Genomic DNA, 24,621 nt, shown 5'->3' with positions numbered 1-24,621 from the left:
TGTTTAACACTTCTTGATCTATGTGCTGCTTAATTGCCACATGAACAGTATGGTTTTTTTATAGAATAAACTGAGAAAAATATTTTCAAGGTGCAAGGATGAGACGGACATTCCAGTAATGCTCTTGGACGCGTGTATACAGTTCATCCAAACAACACAGAGTGCTAGTACGTACTTTTACTACTTCACACTGTGGGCAAACGTCTTTCACAGATTTAAACACAGTTGAAGATGAGCTGTGTCAAACTTACAGGGAGTCGATTGTTCCGGGACCAGGGGCTCCTTCCCTGTCCCTAATGTCAGGGGTGCCCTAGCTCGCCCTGTGCCCTGGATTACTTCTGATGGTGAAGACACCGGGGCAACATACCTTGCTTTAGCTCCTGAATCTGTGCTCAGGTTGTACCCCACTCAGAAAAGAGAGGAGTAGTGTACCTTAATACACCAACCAGACTAACAAGATAATACGAACAGGATAACAGGGATAATGAAAGATGCCAATCATACAAATATACTCACATAAACAACAGAGGAATACACTGGGGAGGGGAGGATGGGGTTAAAAGAAAGTAGGAAAAGAAGGGGAATTATCACACATCCAAAACCTAGCAACAGTCACAGATAAATCCACCAAATGCCTTCTCAAATAAAAACCAACAACAACCTCCAGTCATGCCGCAAAAATTCTCTCTGACAATGAGTGCTAGCCAGGGCCCAGAGTATATAGGAGATGGGGGTGGCTAACAGAGAACAGCTGATCTTAATGCAGGAAAGTTTCCAGAAGTGCTCAACTGAGCAGATTAACCCCTGCACTGCTAAAAGAAACCTGCACCTTTTATTATGAAGGTGAAGTGCAGGAGTAGGATAAATCAAAACCGTGTTGGAGGCATGCCAAAAGCGTGGTCTGATCAAAGATTACAAACACTGGGCCATGACAATTACCTATTCTTAAGGGGGCAACACCAGTAGATGAGCTGAATGCCTGTTTAAAATCTTCTTATCTATGTAGACATATTCAGAAGTTAACTCTGACTAATAATATGCATGTTCACTTGATGGGAAATACTACTGCAGACAAATTTACACATCACCTAATATGCCTCGGAAACGACAAGTTCCCTACAGATTCCACTACTAATTTCCTTCCCGGAAGACTTTTGCAAAATGACATCCTCGGTACTGGAGGTTATTGACCAAAATTTCCCTGATATGTGTAATGATTTTAACAACCATCAGTGGCTTTGTTAATGCGCAATCCTAGCTATTAAAATGATAGTGACAGCTTCATAAATCTACAAATACTGAGAAGACTGCCTGGTGCAGCGACCACATACACTGTGTGCAGAATTATTAGGCAAATGAGTATTTTGATCACATCATCCTTTTTACACATGTTGTCCTACTGCAAGTTGTATAGGCTTGAAAGCCAACTGCCAATTATGTATATCAGGTGATTTGCATCTCTGTAATGAGGAGGGGTGTGGTCTAATGACATCAACACCCTATATAAGGTGTGCTTAATTATTAGGCAACTTCCTTTCCTTTGACAAAATGGGTCAGAAGAAAGATTTGACGGACTCTGAAAGGTCAAAAATTGTGAGATGTCTTGCAGAGGGATGCAGAAGTCTTGTAATTGCCAAACTTTTGAAGCGTGATCACCGAGCAATCAAGCGTTTCATGGCAAATAGTCAACAGGGTCGCAAGAAGCATGTTGATAAAAAAAAGGCACAAAATAACTGCCCATGAATTGAGGAAAATCAAGAGTCAAGCTGCCAAGATGCCATTTGCCACCAGTTTTGCCATATTTCAGAGCTGCAACATTACTGGAGTATCAAAAAGCACAAGGTGTGCCACACTCAGGGACATGGCCAAGGTAAGGAAGGCTGAAAAATGACCACCTTGGAACAAAAAACAAGATAAAACGTCAAGACTGGGCCAAGGAATATCTTAAGACTGATTTTTCTAAGGTTTTATGGACTGATGAAATGAGAGTGACTCTTGACGGGCCAGATGGATGGGCCCGAGGCTGGATCAGTAAAGGGCAGAGAGCTCCACTCCGACTAACGCCAGCAAGGTGGAGGTGGGGTACTGGTATGGGCTGGTATCATCAAAGATGAACTTGTGAGACCTTTTCGGGTTGAGGATGGAGTGAAGCTCAACTCCCAGACCTACTGCCAATTTCTGGAAGACACCTTCTTCAAGCAGTGGTACAGGAAGATGTAGGTATCGTTCAAGAAAAACATGATTTTCATGCAGGACAATGCTCCATCACATGCATCCAAATACTCCACAGCGTGGCTGGCCATTAAAGGTCTAAAGGAAGAAAAAATAATGACATGGCCCCCTTGTTCACCTGATCTGAACCCCATAGAGAACCTGTGGTCCCTCACAAAATGTAAGATCTACAGGGAGGGAAAACAGTACACCTCTCGGAACAGTGTCTGGGAGGCTGTGGTGGCTGCTGCACGCAATGTTGATCGTAAACAGATCAAGCAACTGACAGAATCTATGGATGGAAGGCTTTTGAGTGTCATTGTAAAGAAAGGTGGCTATATTGGTCACTGATTTTTTTTTTTTTTTTTTTGAATGTCAGAAATGTTTATTTCCAAATTTTGTGTTGTTATATTGATTTACCTGGTGAATATAAACAAGTGAGATGGGTATATATTTGGTTTTTATTAAGTTGCCTAATAATTCTGCACAGCAATAGTTACCTGAAAAAACAGATATCCTCCTAAGATAGCCAAATCTAAAAAAAACCCACTCCAATTTCCAAAATTATTAAGCTTTGATATTTATGAGTCTTTTGGGTTGATTGAGAACATAGTTGTTGTTCAATTATAAAAAGAATCCTCTCAAATACAACTTGCCTAATAATTCTGCATGCAGTGTACATGTCCATTGATTCAGTAATGGAAAGTGAAGAAGCCTTAATGTACCCATTGGAGTTCCTGTATTCTTTGGAGCCTCCTGGAATGCCACCACATAGGCTCACTTTAAAAATATGAGCTCCAATGATGTTGCTTAGGATCCTGGACCCACCAAAATTGTGTAACGATATAAGGTTGTGTGTTAATAGACTCATGTCCAATGTTATTAAAGCCACTATATATTCCAAAGACATATTGATAGAGAATTTAGATTGTGAACTCCATTGGGGAGAGTGATGATAATGTATGTAAAGCGCTGAGGAATATGATAGTGCTATATAAGCAAAGCATAATAAATAACTATTCTTATGGGAAACTCTAAGGGAGGAAATATTCACATTCTGTGTATCCCCCTGCTACCAAGCCACATGCCCTTCCATTTTAAGTGTCTGCAATTCCCAATCCGACTTGCATTTGCTATGATTATAAACAAAACACAAGGTCAATCACTTAAAGTAGTCGGCATTAATTTGGAGAGCCCGTATTTTTCCACATAGTCACCTCTACGTTGCATGCTCTAGGGCAGGTAACCCCCCCAAAATGTTTTCATACATACACCTGAAGGTAAAGCAAAAAAAAGTTGTTTACCAAAAAGCAGCTATGTATCGGTAAATCAATCTTACTCCTTTGTCCGTTAACCATTGATAGGTTACATTACGGGGAGGGGGGTGAAAGGTTGCACTATGCTGTTCCCCTCTTAACTTTTTATGTGTTTGTGAAAGTAGAGTCAATTTTAATATGTAATAAAAATTTGTTCATAAAGTAGTTGTTGTTCTCCTCAGTGTTACAACAAATTTGTAAAAATAAACAACTGTTAACATCAAACTAACAAAAAAGAAGAATTGAAAAAAACTAATTTTAAATACTGAAGATGTTGTCAACTCCAGGGCGAAACTGAAAATGTAACCTTAGCAAGCGTAACCAACGTGAATGAAGCCGTGGTGATTTTGCTAGTAAAAGTATAAAGTTTGATTTACTTTAGAAGATTGTTATTTACAAAATAATTATTATACAATTTCACACTTGATTTTTTTTTTTACTTATTCTTATCTTTAGGCTTATACAGTGTTCGACCATTGTGTCTCCGAATGATATAATCTTTAGAGCTGGTTGTAAAGAATTTGGGAACAGACCCGCACACATAGTTATGTGTTGCGCCTTTAGCAGTGCATTATTATCATCGCACTGCAATACACAAAATTTGCAATTCTGCATCAGAAAGGGAATTCTACAGATTTCAAAATCTACACCGTGCCTCAAATTTGCAGAATTTTTCATCTCCATTGTACTGAAATTAGACTGACATTCTGCAATAAACATGCAACGTGTGTACCTGTCGTGTTGATTATGGCATCCTCAGTGCTATCTGTACATTGAAGCTATAGAGAGGGTGAAGCACTTGTTGGAAGCAGCACATAAGAATTTATAAAAACACTGCCACAGATTTTGCTGGGGATTTACAGCAGATTTAACCCTTTGCAAGTCTGCAAATTAATCGGCATGCCCTTGGCATGTACTCTAAAAAATATAATTTGATAACACTATGTGAATATAGCCTGAGGATGTATTAACACCTAGCAGTTGTACTGCTGCTCTTGTCGTGCAGCCTAGAACCACTAGGGAAAAAAATGTACGTAGTTTACCGCTAATTGCTGCTGTAAACACAAACGCTGTAGGAATGCTTTCTGTGAACACACCCTAACAATACTGCTCATGTTGTGTTTCATAACATTTTTATGCACAATTTTTATACTTGCGACAAAAGTAACAAAAGCTTTAAGAATCACAGAAAAACTTAGAATTTTTGATTTAATTATGAAAATTTTGGCAAAAAAGCAAGGAAGCCAAAAAATGTATATAGCGTACAAATATGGTCAGAAAAGTGATTAAAATACTTAACAGCATATTAGAGTCCAGTCACCTCTGCAGAAGGACCTGTTGGGTGGTTGGATGGTTCGTCTACTCTGCTTCAAGTGAGTCTTCATGTGAGTTATCTCATGCAAATGTGAACTTTGGTTCCCAGTGGCTTCCCTTTCTTTGGGATCCAGTTGCTTCTGCATCAGCTTTGATCCCTATTAGTGATGCGCGAGTATTCTCGTTGCTCGGGTTTTCCTGAGCATGGTCGGGTGGTCTCCGAGTATTTTGGCGTGCTCAGAGATTTAGATCTCATCAGCTGAATGATTTGTGACTTGTAGACAGGATGAATACATGTAGGAATTCCCTAACAAACAGGCATTCCACACATGTATTCAGCCTGTCTACAAGTCGCGAATCATGTAACTGAGACAACAAAATCTAAATCTCTGAGCACGCCAAAATACTCAGAGACCACCCGAGCAAGCTAGGGAAAACCAGAGCAACGAGTATACTCGCTCATCACTAATCCCTATAGTTGTACCACAGAAACTATATGAATTCAAGTAGTTCTCCCTCCAGCAAGAAACATTATGCAATGTGTCTCTTCTCCTTTGTCTTGAGATCCCTTCCTATGTTCAATTAAAAAGTACAGACCAAAAAATAACATGAAGAAACCTTATGCCACCATAGCGTCACAACCTGCGCCGGCTTGCTCTGTCACTCACCTCTCCAATCTCCAGCACCGTGCTCCTTCATGCTTATAGTGGTCATGCTGTGTCACCTGAAGATCAGTATGCACCTTTGGTGTCACTGACAGGACATTATGTGATCCTAGAATATTTCATACTGAATGTCATGTTGTTCTCACTTCCTTGGATATGTGATCAAATCCTGCAGCTTGTGATGATTAACTCTTTCTGTACTTTGCAGCAATACCTTCCATAAGATGACAATGGGGTCTTATAATAATTTACACATATATTTATTCATTTGTGCCAATATAACCCATCACATATGGGATATCACCATACCCCCAAGGATGACCCTCCAAGGCTCTTTTGTCTTCAGTTGCCATTTGAACCTTCCTGTAATTCAAGGTGCACTGGTTACTCATACACAGTGTGGCCTCTTTCATCTGAGATCCTACCAGCATAGATGTGCTCCAGCATGTGTCTAAAATGGAGTTTCTACTGTAAAGGATGATGTCACGAAGAGGGGCATGGCGTCCTTCATCACAGTGCAGAGAGATCATACAAGGAGGCAGTGGTGTGCTTGTGTGCTGGTAACTAAGAAGAGCAATGTAGTGCACGATGAGATGTATATAGATGGGACAAGAAGGAAAGATATATTTCAGGGTGGTCTGTATTTAGAGGAGATAGAAAGGAGAGTTATGCTGCAGGATAGGGCTATACATACATGGGACAGAAAATAGAGGTTTATTGCAAGAAGGGCTGTATATTAAAGAGACAGAAAAGAGATATATTTCAGGTTGGGGTTATATATACATGGGACAGAACGAAGAGATATAATGCAGGATAGACAATATAAGGAGTAGACAGAAAAGGGAAATATATTGCAGGATTGGCTATATATAGAGAGTATAGAAAAGAGATATACTACAGGATGGGCTGTATATAGAGGGGCAGAAAGGAGACATATAGTGCATAACAGGCTCTATCACATAAAAGTTTAAATTCAGCTCACCCTTATGATGATTCCCACAGTATGTGGCATGGTCCGAGCACGGAATAGTGTCTCTGCCTGACGTGGAACTCTTACACAAGAAGGTACGGAAAGATATCCAGCTCCGGAGATAAAATCAAAAATCTTTATTTGTGTAACTTAAAATGAAAAACAAAGCTGTTGGACAATTATGCCGGTAATACCGGAGGAAGAGTGCCTGGAACAACTGAGACGCGTTTCGAACACGTGGACTGTTCTTAAACTTCAATTTACTCATCAGTTGTTTCAGGCACTCTTCCTACAGTATTACCAGCATAATTATCCAATAGCTTTGTTTTTTATTTTAAGTTACACAAATAACAATTTTTTATTTTATCTCCTTAACTGGTTAGCTTTTTGTACCTTCTTATGATGTGCTCTATAGAGGGCACTGAGAGGAGAAATATACATAAGCATGCTTCATGTACAGGGGTTGAGAATAGCTGCGTAGGGTTTGCTCTTTGGCTGAGAGTTCAGTGATGTGAAATTGCAAATCCCACTCTGTTGATGTATATGAGGAGGATTATCTTCTGCCACATGCATTTTCAGTTTCATGTGACTGATCTTTCTGCAGCAGGCAACAAGCACAGCACTGCACTGCTGCTGTGGAGGAATGAGGAACCGTTGAGTTCTGTTAGAACCAACTAATGATATAAACCACACTGCATCTATACCAATGTACAAGGCAAAAGATGAAATCAGTCCATCAAGGGACAGTACGGGAGCAATGAGTGCATAGAAGTGGTGCACACAGGAGTAGAGGAAGGGTCTGTAGTACTGAGGAAAAGCAAGGGAAATGTAATATTAGCAGAAAAGAATAGGACCGCCAATTCAGCTATGTGAAGCTGAGTGCACAAAAGGGCAGATAGAGATGAGAAAGGGAACATAGATACAACAAAAAAACCTTATGCTGTGCTTAGCACTAAAGATGAACGAATCTTTTGAAGTTCAAACTTGTTGGCTTCCCCAAATTTTGCAAAAAAAATTTGATTTGCGGAAAACAAATTTGTGTAAATCTACATATACAAAAGCTTGTAATTGCTCAGAAAATACATGTGGGGGAGAGTAGAGAGTGGACTCCATTGACCATAAGAGCTTGCGCTCTATAGGAGAGAGAGAGGGAACCCCACTGAACCATAAGAGCTTACACATTACAGGAGAGAGCTTACACCCTATGAGAGAGAGGACCATGCTGACTATAACAGCTTACACACTACAGAACAGAAAGACTTAACATTCACAAAGTAAGATGGAAAATTACTCTGCCAATCAAACTGTGCTCCATCGGGAGTGAAGGTCCAGATACCACTACTGTACAGAGCATTATGAGAAATTCCATGTAGCCATGCAGCAAAAAGACATTTGCCCACTCTCTTATTCTTTATCATTGTGGGAACTGGTGACTGGCAAGTTTTTTTTTTCTTGAGAACTGCAACTCAAATCTCAAATTGTTTGAATTTTCACGAAATTTACAAGCTCTTTATCCAATATTAGTATTAAGTTTGGGATATCACGTTAGTAGGTAATTCTGACACAGGCACAATGCAAATATGCCTAAATAGAAACCCATTATCTTGTAATTCTATTTTAGAAGCACAATCGAGCCATCCATCACATATTAAAAAGAATATTCCATTGGGTAAATTAATAAGAAATAAAAGGAATTGTTCAGAAAATACACTATTGGAGATGAATAAAGTCTGTGCTAGACTTGAAAATATTGGTGACTGAACAGAGCCTGTGAAATAGTGTCAAAAATTGATAAAGACAGCCTATTATTTGATAAAAACAAGTAAAGTGCAAACAAAAGAGCCAGGGCATCACTTTTATTACTGACTTTAGCATACAATGCAATGAAAAAACAGTATTAAAAAATACTTCCCGATGTTTCTCCAAGATAAAAGGCTAAATGAAATATTTCAACAAGATATCAGATATGTCCCTTAAAGAACATCTACTATTCCTTCCATATTGTCTCTTGACATGTTACATGTAAAAAATAAACATTTTCAAAAAAATCGTGTCTTTATCTGATTTTTTGGCTTCACTGACAATGGTTGTAAAACCTGCGGTTTCATAAACAAATCAAGTTTTTGTTAAGTTTACCATAATAGTAAAACATTCAGCATTAGGAGTTTTATTAGCGGTCTGTAATACATGTTTTGCTGTTTGACTTGATTGAATGTCCATTTTATGAACCTCAATATGTGAGTAGTAGGATGGGTCCACTAAAAGTAAGGATAACCATAGATGGAAATTGCTCACTAGAGAAAGCTCGTGGATCTTAAAATTAGTCTAGGGTCCCAAATGGGGTTTCATTTTAAGCAGAATTTAAATTACCATTCTCTTATTTATTTTTGCATTTTTCAGGTTTGTATTTTTTTCAGAGTCTTATACATGTGATACATGTAAGTATGCTTCCATTTATAATTTGTTTTCAACGCTTGACTTTAAAACATTTTTGATTGGCTAATTTGTGACATGTGATCTTGGATTTCAGTATAAGTGTGAGACGTTATGCAGACCATTAGAAGGCGTATAATGCTGAAATGTGTAGGTTTGCTTCTTCCATATGTGATTACACATGTGCCACTAATTTTTAAAATAATATAATAATGGATATAGTTTAACATACTAACATAGTTAGCAAGGCAGAAAAAAGACATTTGTCCCTCCTGTTCAGCCTATATTCAGTCAGAATAAATCCACAGATCTACGTCCTTCTAAATAACCTAACTGTAAGATACAATATTGTTACGCTCCAGGAAGACATCCAGGCCTCTCTTGAAACCCTCAATTGAGTTCGCCATCACTAGAGTTGAGCGAAATGGGTCAAAAAATTTCAAAAGTCGCTGACTTTTGGCAAAGTCGGGTTTCATGAAACGAAACCCGACCCTAGGATGAGGTCGGCCACAAGGTCGGCGACTTACGCGCCAAAGTCGCGTTTCAAAAGTTTGTTTTGCGCTCTTTTTCAGCCAATCAGGATCCACGGACACTGTGGGCAACGTGATGACATAGGCAGGGGTCACCACCATCTTTCAAAAGGGCGTGCACGCCGACCGCCATCTTACTTCTGCCGATCTTAGCATAGGGAGAGGTTGCTGATTCTGTAGGGAGAGCGTTAGGCAGGGAAGAAGAAAAAAAAACTGCTTCTGCTGCTAGCGATTTTGCCTGTGCAACACACCAGTCACTGTGTGTGCAGTGCAAGGGGAGGCTATATTGTGGTGGATCAGCGGTGTTGGTTGTTAGGCTGCCTTCTAAGGCTTCCTGACAGCTGCATTGCTGTTTCCCCACTGCTCTGCAAACTGCTTTTTTAAAAGCAATCCCAATTTTTTTTTTTGTCCTGCTGAGGTACTGAGCGTGCATTTATTCACACCATACAGCGGTGTACGCTCCTCACACAGTACCGTGTAACGGCTGTTATCACAGCCACAGTGAAGCTATCTGTGTGTCACTGTGGAAGGATAAGTGGAGGACTTGTTCTGTTCTTACAGACCTACACTCTAGGTAGATTCCTATTCTGCCCAATTCTACATACATCTTGTAGTTTGTGATACACTAGCCAATTTCTGCCTGTGACATAGCGCTCTGATATTCAGTGGGCCTCACACAATCCAAAAGTGTCCAGTGTCCACAAGTGTCTGCAGATATTCAAAATCTCCCTCATCCTGTAGTCACTTTTTTCACACCTGTGCCATCGAGCCTGTGACATAGCGCTCTGATATTCAGTGGGCCTCACACAATCCAAAAGTGTCCAGTGTCCACAAGTGTCTGCAGAAATTCAAAATCTCCCTTATCCTGTAGTCACTTTTTTCACACCTGTGCCATCAAGCCTGTGAAATAGCGCTCTGATATTCAGTGGGCCTCACACAATCCAAAAGTGTCCAGTGTCCACAAGTGTCTGCAGAAATTCAAAATCTCCCTTATCCTGTAGTCACTTTTTTCACACCTGTGCCATCGAGCCTGTGACATAGCGCTCTGATATTCAGTGGGCCTCACACAATCCAAAAGTGTCCAGTGTCCACAAGTGTCTGCAGAAATTCAAAATCTCCCTTATCCTGTAGTCACTTTTTTCACACCTGTGCCATCGAGCCTGTGACATAGCGCTCTGATATTCAGTGGGCCTCACACAATCCAAAAGTGTCCAGTGTCCACAAGTGTCTGCAGAAATTCAAAATCTCCCTTATCCTGTAGTCACTTTTTTCACACCTGTGCCATCGAGCCTGTGACATAGCGCTCTGATATTCAGTGGGCCTCACACAATCCAAAAGTGTCCAGTGTCCACAAGTGTCTGCAGAAATTCAAAATCTCCCTTATCCTGTAGTCACTTTTTTCACACCTGTGCCATCGAGCCTGTGACATAGCGCTCTGATATTCAGTGGGCCTCACACAATCCAAAAGTGTCCAGTGTCCACAAGTGTCTGCAGAAATTCAAAATCTCCCTTATCCTGTAGTCACTTTTTTCACACCTGCTGCATCGAGCCTGTGACATAGCGCTCTGATATTCAGTGGGCCTCACACAATCCAAGTGTCCAGTGTCCACAAGTGTCTGCAGAAATTCAAAATCTCCCTTATCCTGTAGTCACTTTTTTCACACCTGTTGCATCGAGCCTGTGACATAGCGCTCTGATATTCAGTGGGCCTCACACAATCCAAGTGTCCAGTGTCCACAAGTGTCTGCAGAAATTCAAAATCTCCCTTATCCTGTAGTCACTTTTTTCACACCTGTGCCATCGAGCCTGTGACATAGCGCTCTGATATTCAGTGGGCCTCACACAATCCAAAAGTGTCCAGTGTCCACTAGTGTGTGCAGAAAATCTAAATCTCCCCTGTCCTATAGACACCTTGTACCTTGTTTTACATTACTATATAGTTTGTTGGATTTTGTCTACATTTCTACCAAAAATGAGGAAGGCTGGTGGAAGAGGCCGTGGAATTGGGCGGGGGTTGGCAGCTGGTAATGATGGTGTTGGTGGTGGATCTGATGGTAGTGGCAAAAGCAAAATAGGACCGAATACAGGAGGTGTTGAGCCTGCGTCATCGTCTGGCTCCATCTGGCTTTGAAGGCTTAGTTTTCTAGGAGTTGGCAAACCGCTTTTAACGCCAGAGCATCAGGAAAAAGATTTGTCTTACATTGCTGACTCAGCCTCCAGCTCTATCTCCTCCTCTTCTGAAGTTGTAAAAAGTAAAAGCACTGAGTCGTCATTGGAGGCTCATGTTCATGAACCACACCTTTCCTTGTGTCCTTCACCCCAACCAAGATTGAAGGATGACGCAGGCCATACTACTGATTACTCCATGGAGCTGTTTTCACATACCATGCCTGGATTATCAAGTGAAATGGTGAATTACCCAGGCCAAGATGAATCTGACATGGAGTGCACTGATGCACAGCCGCTGATAGATGATTCTGCTCGTACATTCACTCAGAGCACTACATTGTCCTCGCAGTGTACAGAGCCAGATTCTGACCCTGATGAGACTCAGGTGCCCCTTCCCGCACACTATACCACCATACACGGTGACACAGAGGAAGGTGCACATGACATTGAAGAGGTGATGGATGACCCAGTTGTTGACCCAGATTGGCATCCGTTGGGGGAAGAGGGTGCTGCTTCCAATAGCTCAGATGAGGAGCATCCACAGCAGACATCGACATCGCAACAGCTGTTATCTGGCAGGCCCGGAGCACTCCAAAGACAGGTTCCAAAAATCAAAAGAGTTGCTGGACAGCTTGTCCAGAGGGTCAAAACATCACAGCGTGCTAGGCCGCAAAATGTCTGCCAAAGTAGGAAGAGTGCAGTGTGGCACTTTTTTGAACAAAATCCTCATGATCAGGCCAAGGTTATCTGTAATAAGTGCGCAAAGACCTTTAGCCGTGGGAAAAATCTGAAAAATTTGAATACCAGTTGCATGCTTAGACATTTAACCAGCATGCACTTGCAAGCGTGGACACAACACCAAACCTCAAGTGCCACATGTGCAACTGATCACAAAGAAGGTAGTCAGCAACGCTACATTGTTTCCCCCACTGTAAGCCCACCGGTTAGCACAGCAGCAAATGTTGAGGTGTCGTTGCAAGGCCACAGCAGTTAGGGAATCCCACTGTTATATCAACGAAATACTGAATCAAGGCCATCAGAAAGAACACCAACTCCATCACCATCATCAACCCTCTCTCAGTCCGCCCTGTCCACCGCTACTTCCACCATATGCAGCTCTCAAGTCCAGCTCACCCTCCCAGACACTATGAGTAGGTCAAGAAAGTACTCAGTCTCTCATCCGCGTACACTGGATTTGAACGCCCACATTGCCAAACTAATCTCGTTTGAGATGATGCCCTAGCGCAGCTTTCCACGAACTCATGGCCTATGCAGTACCACGCTATGACCTACCCAGTCGCCACTTCTTCTCTCGCAAAGCCATCCCAGCCCTCCACCATCATGTGAAAGACCGCATTGTCCATGCACTCAAGCAGTCAGTGAGTGGAAAGGTGCACCTCACAACTGATGCATGGTCCAGTCGGCATGGCCAGGGCCGTTACGTGTCCATCACTGCGCACTGGGTTAATGTGGTGGATGCAGGGTCCACAGGGGACAGCGTTGGTGGGACAGTGCTGCATAGCCCACGGTATAGGAAACAGTTGGCTGTAGGCGTTCGACCCTCCTCCTCCTCCTCCTCCAGAAGCGAAAGCTCATCCACAGAGCGCAGTCGTACGAGCACTCCATCTGCAGCTGCCACTGTTGCACACGAGGTGTCCCCCTATCGAGCAGCTAGTGGAAAGCGTCAGCAGGCTGTGTTGCAGATGATGTGTTTGGGCGACAGACACACCGCCGAGGTGCTGGCCGAGTACTTGAAGCGACAAACTGAGTCATGGCGGGGCAGTGTACATCTTGAGGCAGGCAAGGTAGTTAGTGATAACGGCCGTAATTTTGTGGCAGCCATAGCCCTTTCAAAACTCAGCCACATACCTTGCTTGGCTCACACCTTGAACCTGGTGGTGCAGTGCTTCCTCAAAAATTATCTGGAGTTAACAGCCCTGCTCCATAAGGTGCGAAGACTGTGCGCGCACATCCGCCGGTCGCCTGTACACTCCGTTCGTATGCAGAAGCTGCAGCGATTGCTCCACCTTCCCAACCACCGCCTCATTATCGACATTGCAACAAGGTGGAACTCCACCCTGCACATGGTGGAGCGGCTGTGCGAGCAGAGGCAGGCCATAATGCATTTGTGGGAGGATACACGGCCAGGCACTTTGAGAGCAGACATGGAGTTGACAGGTGTGCAGTGGTCGAAGCTGAAAGACCTCTGTAAAGTCCTTCAGTGTTTTGAGGAATGCACACGGCTGGTAAGCGCAGACGATGCCATCCTAAGCATGAGCATCCCACTTATGCGTCTGCTCATGCAAACTTTGATGCACCTTAAGGAGCAGGCGTCTGCAGCCAATGTTGACGAGGAGGAAGAGGTGGAGGGAATCCTTGATGACATTCAGCCATTGTCTGCTCAGGGACCTCTCCTGGACGAAGTGGAGGAAGAAGAGGAGGAGAAGGATGATGATGGGGATGATTACTTAGGGGAGGAGGATGCATCTCGTGGGGCAAGTGAAAATGTTGGCGTGGCAAGGTCTGGTACAGGGTTTGTGCGTGACTGGAGGGATGTGGATTTGCCAGAAAGTGCTCCTCCAACCAGCACTCGCAGTGCATCATTGACACCGGGAACATTGGCCCACATGTCAGATTATGCCTTGCGGATCCTAAAAAGGGACCCCCGCATTGCCAAAATGATGAACGATGACGACTACTGGTTGGCCAGCATCCTGGATCCACGCTATAAAGGCAAATTACAAAACATCATGCCACAGGAGAACATTGACCTAATATTGGCTAATAAACAAGCAACTCTGGTAAATCGGTTGCTTGAGGCATTCCCAGCACACAGCAGCGGTGATGGTTCTCACACGAGCCGTACGGGCCGGGGGCAGCTTGGCAGAGGTGTTCATGGTGCACACAGCAGAAGTGGCGTTGGAGACAGGGGTTTCATGACAATGTTGTGGACAGATTTTTCAAGTACCGCTCACACAACTGGTAATACTGCATCGATGGAAAGTGACAGGAGACAGCAGTTGTCAACTATGGTTACAAACTACTTTTCCTCCCATATCAATGTTCTCCCACACAGGTCATTCCCCTTTGACTATTGGGCCGCTAAACTGGACACCTGGCCTGAATTGGCACAATATGCCTTACAGGAGCTCGCTTGCCCAGCTGCAAGTGTGCTATCGGAAAGAGTCTTCAGTGCAGCTGGATCAATCCTGACAGAAAAAAGGACCCGTCTGTCAACCCAAAATGTGGATGATCTAACCTTCATTAAAATGAACCATGCATGGGTTTCCAAGGATTTTGTCCCACCTTCCCCTGATGACACATAGGGTGACAGAAAAATGGCTTGCTTTGGTCCACCTCTTCCTGGGACTTGACCTATTTCGCCTTTTGCATCAGCTGAATGTCCAACATCAACATATGCCACTTTCTAAAACTCCCTAACTGTGCTGCCTCCCCCCCATGGCCGGGGTCACCACCTAGCGCACGACACCGTGCGAGTGCCGTTGCCCTGGACAGGTGGGTAGGCCGACTCTTGGGCGCGGGCACTGGCAAAGGGTCCCTCATAGTGCAATCAAGTGTCTCTGACAGTGGTGGTGCACACCCGCCGTCAGACACACCGCCGTACTATGAGGGGCCCAGTGCCAGTACCGACGCCCACGAGTGGGCCCCCCTTGCTTGGGCAGGGCCCCAGCATTTGCAATCTTTACCTCTCCCTGCTCCTCCGCTGTGTAGTCTGGGCCGTCAAATCCATACTGTGCCTGACACCGTCTGAGCCTGCCTCCTGATGTATAGACATATATTTTGAATGTGTACGCTATCCATACATGTTATCCGGGGATACGGTACCCTTTCTCACCTTTGTGCAATCACGTGCAAGCCATACTGGGCCTAACACCATCTGAGCCTGCCTCCTGATGTATAGACATATCTTTTGAATGTGTACGCTATCCATACATGTTATCCGGGGATACGGTACCCTTTCTCACCTTTGTGCAATCACGTGCAAGCCATACTGGGCCTAACACCGTCTGAGCCTGCCTCCTGATGTATAGACATATCTTTTGAATGTCTTAAAAAGGAGAAAACGGAGTAACGGATACAAAATATATGCAAAAGTATAAATTTTATTAATACTCACATCAAGTGCTGACAAGTATACAAGTTGACTAAAATAGGGGGGATAAGCCCCAATGATACAACAATCAGGACAGACAAGGACAGGGTAAATAAAATGATACCAGTGCTCGAAATCTACATGGCACAACGTTCAGTCAGCCCATGGGCATTGCACATAACAGACATGTGTCTAATGGTAAAAGATAGTCAAATATGGCATACTCAATTAAATGTGTATTGTACATAGTTGTACATGTCTAGAGCGCAAAAAAAAAAAAAAACCCATCCAGAGGGGTCAATGTGCAAGTCCAATGGACACTGAACATACATGAATCAATGACATGTGGAAGGATTCTTACATAGTAAATAACATATGTATCAGCATATCAAAACTGCGCAATTGTGCCAGAGAGAACCCGGGAGACGACCCGCCCAGCGGTCCAAATGACCGAAGTGTGGAAACAAGTAAAGGCAGGCTGCTTACCGGGGAGCGGAGGAGGTGAAGGCCCATGCAACGACACCCACAATGGTACCAGTGAGTCCACATGTAGCCAACACAGAAAACACAGGGAAACTAAAAAAATATATATAAAAAGACAAAAAGTTAAAATCATACAAACCGAATGTTGATAGGGCCTAAAAAAATGAAACAATGGTGAGTGCAGCGGAGACAGCAGAAGCTATAAAAATGAGGAGAAACTCAGAGATTCGTTAAGTCCTTTGGGGGTCATAGTATCCAGGGCGACGATCCACTTAGCCTCTCTCTGGGCCAACGCCTTTTTGTAATTTCCAGCTCGGATTCCCAAGTGTACACATTCAATACCTCTTACCATGAAGGACCCCGGGTCACAATCATGGGAGGATCTGAAGTGACGTGGGATGGTCTTAAGGGTAGTAGGATCGACCACTGTCTTGGCCGCCCGAATGTCCCTAACATGCTCACGAACTCTCACACGTAATTCTCTTGATGTGAGGCCCACATATATCAGTGGGCACCCACATGTCGCGTAGTATATGACATTAGTACTACTGCAGGAAATGTGTTGTTTGATGTGAAAATCTTTTTCACCATCGGAGGACTGAAAGGAGGAGCAGCGAAGGACATTCGGGCAGGCAACACAGTGGCCGCAAGGAAAACACCCCCGAGTTGGACCAGTAGATCCAAAGGGGTTCGTTGTCGTCGCGATGTAATGGCTCTTGACCAAAAAATCCCTCAAGTTTCTACATCTTCTTGAAGTCATCAGAGGACGATCACCGATAACCTGGCCCAGAGATGGCTCCGAGCCAAGAATTGCCCAGTGTTTGGCCAAAATGCTCCTCATGTGTTCCCATTCATGATTGAAGGTAGAGATGAAACGTATTGGGGCAGATCCACCTGACTTAGCAGATCTCCCAGTATTATCACGCCTCGGATAAAGCAAGTCCCTACGGGCAGTAGCCCTGGCTCTACTGTAACCCTTTCGTATGCTCCTGTTACTATATCCCCGGTTGCGAAAACGAGTCTGTAGGTCCCTAGCTTGCCTTTCAAAACCATCCTCGGTGGAGCAGATCCGCCTCATCCTGAGGAACTGACCGACAGGAATGGCCCTGATGGTAGAGGTGTTATGTGCGGACTCGGCATGGAGTAAAGAGTTGACAGAAGTGGGCTTCCTGTACACGTCAGTCTGGATCCGGCGTGTATCGTCGATCTCCAGTGTGACGTCCAGGAAGTCAATAGTTTTAAGATCATATTTAAATGTCAATCTAATGTTAAAAGTATTAGCATTGAGCCATGCCATGAAGTCCCCGAGCTGCTGCAGTGTCCCGTCCCAAAAAAATAAAACATCATCGATATAGCGGTGCCAGCACAGCACATGGGAAGCGGCCGGCGCGCCCTCGTCGCCAAAGATGGATCTCTCCCAGGCACCCAAGAAGAGATTAGCGTACGAGGGCGCACAGGCCGCGCCCATCGCCGTGCCGCACCGCTGACGATAGAATTGATCTTTGAATACAAAAAAATTGTGGGTAAGGACAAACTGCAGCAGCTCAAGGAGTAGTCCACACATCGGGCCGTCCAGGTCGGACATCCCCAGGAAGAGGCGGACCGCATCCAAACCGAGGGTATGGTCAATACATGTATAAAGGGACTCTACGTCCGCGGTCACCAGAAAGGTATGACCGTCCACAAGGACGCCGTCAACCCGCGTGAGGACGTCCGTTGTGTCTTTAATGTAAGATGGTAATAATTCAACCAGTGGTTTGAGGTAGAAGTCAAGAAATTTACATACTGGGTCGCAGAGCCCTTCAATACCAGACACAATCGGACGGCCAGGCGGCTCGACGGCGTCCTTGTGGATCTTAGGCAAGAGATAGAAGGTGGGTGTCTTTGGGGTTCGGACCATCAGCCCCTCAAAGACCGTTTTGGTTATAATACCCCCCTCCAAAGCTCGAACAAGAATACGCTGAAGGGAGAGCGAGAAGGAGGCAGTCGGGTTATAGGATAACCTTTCGTAAGTATTACGGTTTCTCAATTGCCTATGTGCCTCACGTTCATACATATGTGTAGGCCATACCACGATATTCCCCCCCTTGTCAGCAGGTTTGAAAACCACCCCCGAAAGTGATTGTAATTCGGAGATAGCCTTCCGCTGTCTCCATGTGAGGTTGTCAAATTTACGTCTAGATGGTAATTTTCTGAAATCCTCTGCGACTAGTTTTGTAAAAATGTCGATGGCGGGACTGAGAGACAGGGGGGGAATCTCGTGGATTTCGGCAAAACGTGTGGAGGAAACTTACTCCTACTTGGTGGTGTCTGCTCATCGAGAAGATCCTCCAAAACTCGAAGTGCCTCCATCTCACTCTCCGTCAACGACTCCTGAGAGATATTCTTATGGTGTAGCTTGCGTAATAGTAGCTTTCTGGAGAACAGGTGAAGATCCTTCAGTGCTACAAAAAAGTTAAAAGGATTAGTGGGGGAGAAAGTCAGTCCACGACTCAAAACCTCCAACTGGGGTTGTGTAAGAGCATGTGTTGAGAGGTTAACTACCTGAAGGCCACCAGCTGAGTAATCAGTAAAATTGCGTCCGGTGTATGTCTTCTTTCTGGCAGATTGCCGTGTAACCACACGTTTAGTTACGGGGTCAGAGCTGGAGCTGAGGGTACCACCTGGATGAGACAGCTGCACCGATGCCTCGTCGTCAACAGAAACAGTGGATTTAATAGATGTAGATCTAGATCGAGAACGTGACATACTCCTATATAACTGTCTGGATCTATCAGGAGGATGGCGCCATCTGTACACATGGGCCGTTAATTTATCCTGTATATCTCGTTTGAGTTTCTTCGTCTTGGTTGCTTGTGTTTCTTGGGCCCATTTTTGGAGGTCAACATCAAGTTCATCGTTAAACTTTTTGAGTGATTCCCCAGTTAAGCCTTTTTGTAAATCCAATTGAATAATTTCGATCTCACTCTCGAGAAGAGTAAGCGTTTTTTTATTTTGTGTTTTCAATAGGTCCAAAAAACCCATAGAACATACATTGGCCAACTCCTCCCACTTGGCTTTGAAATCATCATCCTGAATGGGGAAAGAGGGGAAGACCTGGATACGCAGACCCCTAGGGATAAGATTATTCTGAATATATTTGTCAAGAAATTCATGGTTCCACCATATGCGTGTGCGTTTCCTGAGCAGATCTCTGAATTTCAACATAGCTGCTTGCATATCACCGCTGCAACCACCAGTGTCCCCGCCACTACTGTCCTGGAGAGCATCATTAAGCTGCGCACGCCACATCGTGTCGCGTGCACGAAAATCCATATTCGGGCAGGAAAATTCTGTGAAAAACACAGATACAATCAATACATATATGATAATGCCCAGTATCAGAGAACGAGACAAGGAGGTGACCATGGTCCAAAAACGCCTTGTGCATGGATTACCACTCCATATGCTAATCTTAAAAAGGAGAAAACGGAGTAACGGATACAAAATATATGCAAAAGTATAAATTTTATTAATACTCACATCAAGTGCTGACAAGTATACAAGTTGACTAAAATAGGGGGGATAAGCCCCAATGATACAACAATCAGGACAGACAAGGACAGGGTAAATAAAATGATACCAGTGCTCGAAATCTACATGGCACAACGTTCAGTCAGCCCATGGGCATTGCACATAACAGACATGTGTCTAATGGTAAAAGATAGTCAAATATGGCATACTCAATTAAATGTGTATTGTACATAGTTGTACATGTCTAGAGCGCAAAAAAAAAAAAAACCATCCAGAGGGGTCAATGTGCAAGTCCAATGGACACTGAACATACATGAATCAATGACATGTGGAAGGATTCTTACATAGTAAATAACATATGTATCAGCATATCAAAACTGCGCAATTGTGCCAGAGAGAACCCGGGAGACGACCCGCCCAGCGGTCCAAATGACCGAAGTGTGGAAACAAGTAAAGGCAGGCTGCTTACCGGGGAGCGGAGGAGGTGAAGGCCCATGCAACGACACCCACAATGGTACCAGTGAGTCCACATGTAGCCAACACAGAAAACACAGGGAAACTAAAAAAATATATATAAAAAGACAAAAAGTTAAAATCATACAAACCGAATGTTGATAGGGCCTAAGAAAATGAAACAATGGTGAGTGCAGCGGAGACAGCAGAAGCTATAAAAATGAGGAGAAACTCAGAGATTCGTTAAGTCCTTTGGGGGTCATAGTATCCAGGGCGACGATCCACTTAGCCTCTCTCTGGGCCAACGCCTTTTTGTAATTTCCAGCTCGGATTCCCAAGTGTACACATTCAATACCTCTTACCATGAAGGACCCCGGGTCACAATCATGGGAGGATCTGAAGTGACGTGGGATGGTCTTAAGGGTAGTAGGATCGACCACTGTCTTGGCCGCCCGAATGTCCCTAACATGCTCACGAACTCTCACACGTAATTCTCTTGATGTGAGGCCCACATATATCAGTGGGCACCCACATGTCGCGTAGTATATGACATTAGTACTACTGCAGGAAATGTGTTGTTTGATGTGAAAATCTTTTTCACCATCGGAGGACTGAAAGGAGGAGCAGCGAAGGACATTCGGGCAGGCAACACAGTGGCTGCAAGGAAAACACCCCCGAGTTGGACCAGTAGATCCAAAGGGGTTCGTTGTCGTCGCGATGTAATGGCTCTTGACCAAAACATCCCTCAAGTTTCTACATCTTCTTGAAGTCATCAGAGGACGATCACCGATAACCTGGCCCAGAGATGGCTCCGAGCCAAGAATTGCCCAGTGTTTGGCCAAAATGCTCCTCATGTGTTCCCATTCATGATTGAAGGTAGAGATGAAACGTATTGGGGCAGATCCACCTGACTTAGCAGATCTCCCAGTATTATCACGCCTCGGATAAAGCAAGTCCCTACGGGCAGTAGCCCTGGCTCTACTGTAACCCTTTCGTATGCTCCTGTTACTATATCCCCGGTTGCGAAAACGCTATTTTAGTCAACTTGTATACTTGTCAGCACTTGATGTGAGTATTAATAAAATTTATACTTTTGCATATATTTTGTATCCGTTACTCCGTTTTCTCCTTTTTAAGATTAGCATATGGAGTGGTAATCCATGCACAAGGCGTTTTTGGACCATGGTCACCGCCTTGTCTCGTTCTCTGATACTGGGCATTATCATATATGTATTGATTGTATCTGTGTTTTTCACAGAATTTTCCTGCCCGAATATGGATTTTCGTGCACGCGACACGACGTGGCGTGCGCAGCTTAATGATGCTCTCCAGGACAGTAGTGGCGGGGACACTGGTGGTTGCAGCGGTGATATGCAAGCAGCTATGTTGAAATTCAGAGATCTGCTCAGGAAACGCACACGCATATGGTGGAACCATGAATTTCTTGACAAATATATTCAGAATAATCTTATCCCTAGGGGTCTGCGTATCCAGGTCTTCCCCTCTTTCCCCATTCAGAATGATGATTTCAAAGCCAAGTGGGAGGAGTTGGCCAATGTATGTTCTATGGGTTTTTTGGACCTATTGAAAACACAAAATAAAAAAACGCTTACTCTTCTCGAGAGTGAGATCGAAATTATTCAATTGGATTTACAAAAAGGCTTAACTGGGGAATCACTCAAAAAGTTTAACGATGAACTTGATGTTGACCTCCAAAAATGGGCCCAAGAAACACAAGCAACCAAGACGAAGAAACTCAAACGAGATATACAGGATAAATTAACGGCCCATGTGTACAGATGGCGCCATCCTCCTGATAGATCCAGACAGTTATATAGGAGTATGTCACGTTCTCGATCTAGATCTACATCTATTAAATCCACTGTTTCTGTTGACGACGAGGCATCGGTGCAGCTGTCTCATCCAGGTGGTACCCTCAGCTCCAGCTCTGACCCCGTAACTAAACGTGTGGTTACACGGCAATCTGCCAGAAAGAAGACATACACCGGACGCAATTTTACTGATTACTCAGCTGGTGGCCTTCAGGTAGTTAACCTCTCAACACATGCTCTTACACAACCCCAGTTGGAGGTTTTGAGTCGTGGACTGACTTTCTCCCCCACTAATCCTTTTAACTTTTTTGTAGCACTGAAGGATCTTCACCTGTTCTCCAGAAAGCTACTATTACGCAAGCTACACCATAAGAATATCTCTCAGGAGTCGTTGACGGAGAGTGAGATGGAGGCACTTCGAGTTTTGGAGGATCTTCTCGATGAGCAGACACCACCAAGTAGGAGTAAGTTTCCTCCACACGTTTTGCCGAAATCCACGAGATTCCCCCCCCTGTCTCTCAGTCCCGCCATCGACATTTTTACAAAACTAGTCGCAGAGGATTTCAGAAAATTACCATCTAGACGTAAATTTGACAACCTCACATGGAGACAGCGGAAGGCTATCTCCGAATTACAATCACTTTCGGGGGTGGTTTTCAAACCTGCTGACAAGGGGGGGAATATCGTGGTATGGCCTACACATATGTATGAACGTGAGGCACATAGGCAATTGAGAAACCGTAATACTTACGAAAGGTTATCCTATAACCCGACTGCCTCCTTCTCGCTCTCCCTTCAGCGTATTCTTGTTCGAGCTTTGGAGGGGGGTATTATAACCAAAACGGTCTTTGAGGGGCTGATGGTCCGAACCCCAAAGACACCCACCTTCTATCTCTTGCCTAAGATCCACAAGGACGCCGTCGAGCCGCCTGGCCGTCCGATTGTTTCTGGTATTGAAGGGCTCTGCGACCCAGTATGTAAATTTCTTGACTTCTACCTCAAACCACTGGTTGAATTATTACCATCTTACATTAAAGACACAACGGACGTCCTCACGCGGGTTGACGGCGTCCTTGTGGACGGTCATACCTTTCTGGTGACCGCGGACGTAGAGTCCCTTTATACATGTATTGACCATACCCTCGGTTTGGATGCGGTCCGCCTCTTCCTGGGGATGTCCGACCTGGACGGCCCGATGTGTGGACTACTCCTTGAGCTGCTGCAGTTTGTCCTTACCCACAATTTTTTTGTATTCAAAGATCAATTCTATCGTCAGCGGTGCGGCACGGCGATGGGCGCGGCCTGTGCGCCCTCGTACGCTAATCTCTTCTTGGGTGCCTGGGAGAGATCCATCTTTGGCGACGAGGGCGCGCCGGCCGCTTCCCATGTGCTGTGCTGGCACCGCTATATCGATGATGTTTTATTTTTTTGGGACGGGACACTGCAGCAGCTCGGGGACTTCATGGCATGGCTCAATGCTAATACTTTTAACATTAGATTGACATTTAAATATGATCTTAAAACTATTGACTTCCTGGACGTCACACTGGAGATCGACGATACACGCCGGATCCAGACTGACGTGTACAGGAAGCCCACTTCTGTCAACTCTTTACTCCATGCCGAGTCCGCACATAACACCTCTACCATCAGGGCCGTTCCTGTCGGTCAGTTCCTCAGGATGAGGCGGATCTGCTCCACCGAGGATGGTTTTGAAAGGCAAGCTAGGGACCTACAGACTCGTTTTCGCAACCGGGGATATAGTAACAGGAGCATACGAAAGGGTTACAGTAGAGCCAGGGCTACTGCCCGTAGGGACTTGCTTTATCCGAGGCGTGATAATACTGGGAGATCTGCTAAGTCAGGTGGATCTGCCCCCAATACGTTTCATCTCTACCTTCAATCATGAATGGGAACACATGAGGAGCATTTTGGCCAAACACTGGGCAATTCTTGGCTCGGAGCCATCTCTGGGCCAGGTTATCGGTGATCGTCCTCTGATGACTTCAAGAAGATGTAGAAACTTGAGGGATTTTTTGGTCAAGAGCCATTACATCGCGACGACAACGAACCCCTTTGGATCTACTGGTCCAACTCGGGGGTGTTTTCCTTGCGGCCACTGTGTTGCCTGCCCGAATGTCCTTCGCTGCTCCTCCTTTCAGTCCTCCGATGGTGAAAAAGATTTTCACATCAAACAACACATTTCCTGCAGTAGTACTAATGTCATATACTACGCGACATGTGGGTGCCCACTGATATATGTGGGCCTCACATCAAGAGAATTACGTGTGAGAGTTCGTGAGCATGTTAGGGACATTCGGGCGGCCAAGACAGTGGTCGATCCTACTACCCTTAAGACCATCCCACGTCACTTCAGATCCTCCCATGATTGTGACCCGGGGTCCTTCATGGTAAGAGGTATTGAATGTGTACACTTGGGAATCCGAGCTGGAAATTACAAAAAGGCGTTGGCCCAGAGAGAGGCTAAGTGGATCGTCGCCCTGGATACTATGACCCCCAAAGGACTTAACGAATCTCTGAGTTTCTCCTCATTTTTATAGCTTCTGCTGTCTCCGCTGCACTCACCATTGTTTCATTTTTTTAGGCCCTATCAACAT

At 44.5% G+C, this 24,621-nt stretch overlaps 2 protein-coding genes across 3 annotated transcripts in view; one reads left to right on the top strand and one right to left on the bottom strand.

Annotated features, from left to right (window-relative positions):
• Window positions 1-24,621, top strand: part of GSG1L (GSG1 like) — a 355,659-nt gene that overhangs the window by 198,139 nt on the left and 132,899 nt on the right. The window lies entirely within an intron of this gene.
• Window positions 6,927-23,141, bottom strand: LOC141047899 (uncharacterized). The gene is made up of 6 exons (XM_073543220.1): window positions 23,060-23,141; window positions 22,579-22,665; window positions 18,500-19,537; window positions 16,209-16,298; window positions 8,613-8,734; window positions 6,927-7,283 (listed from the first exon to the last, which is right to left on the bottom strand). Exons 1-6 carry the CDS (start codon window positions 23,139-23,141, stop codon window positions 6,927-6,929), a joined length of 1,776 nt encoding a protein of 591 aa, XP_073399321.1.

The sequence above is a fragment of the Dendrobates tinctorius genome, unplaced genomic scaffold (assembly GCF_039654945.1).
Source record: "Dendrobates tinctorius isolate UK_male_01 unplaced genomic scaffold, ASM3965494v1 ptg000129l, whole genome shotgun sequence".
Lineage (NCBI taxonomy): Eukaryota > Metazoa > Chordata > Amphibia > Anura > Dendrobatidae > Dendrobates > Dendrobates tinctorius.
Note: the sequence above shows the minus strand (reverse complement) of the source record. Positions and strands in the feature narration are given on the sequence as shown.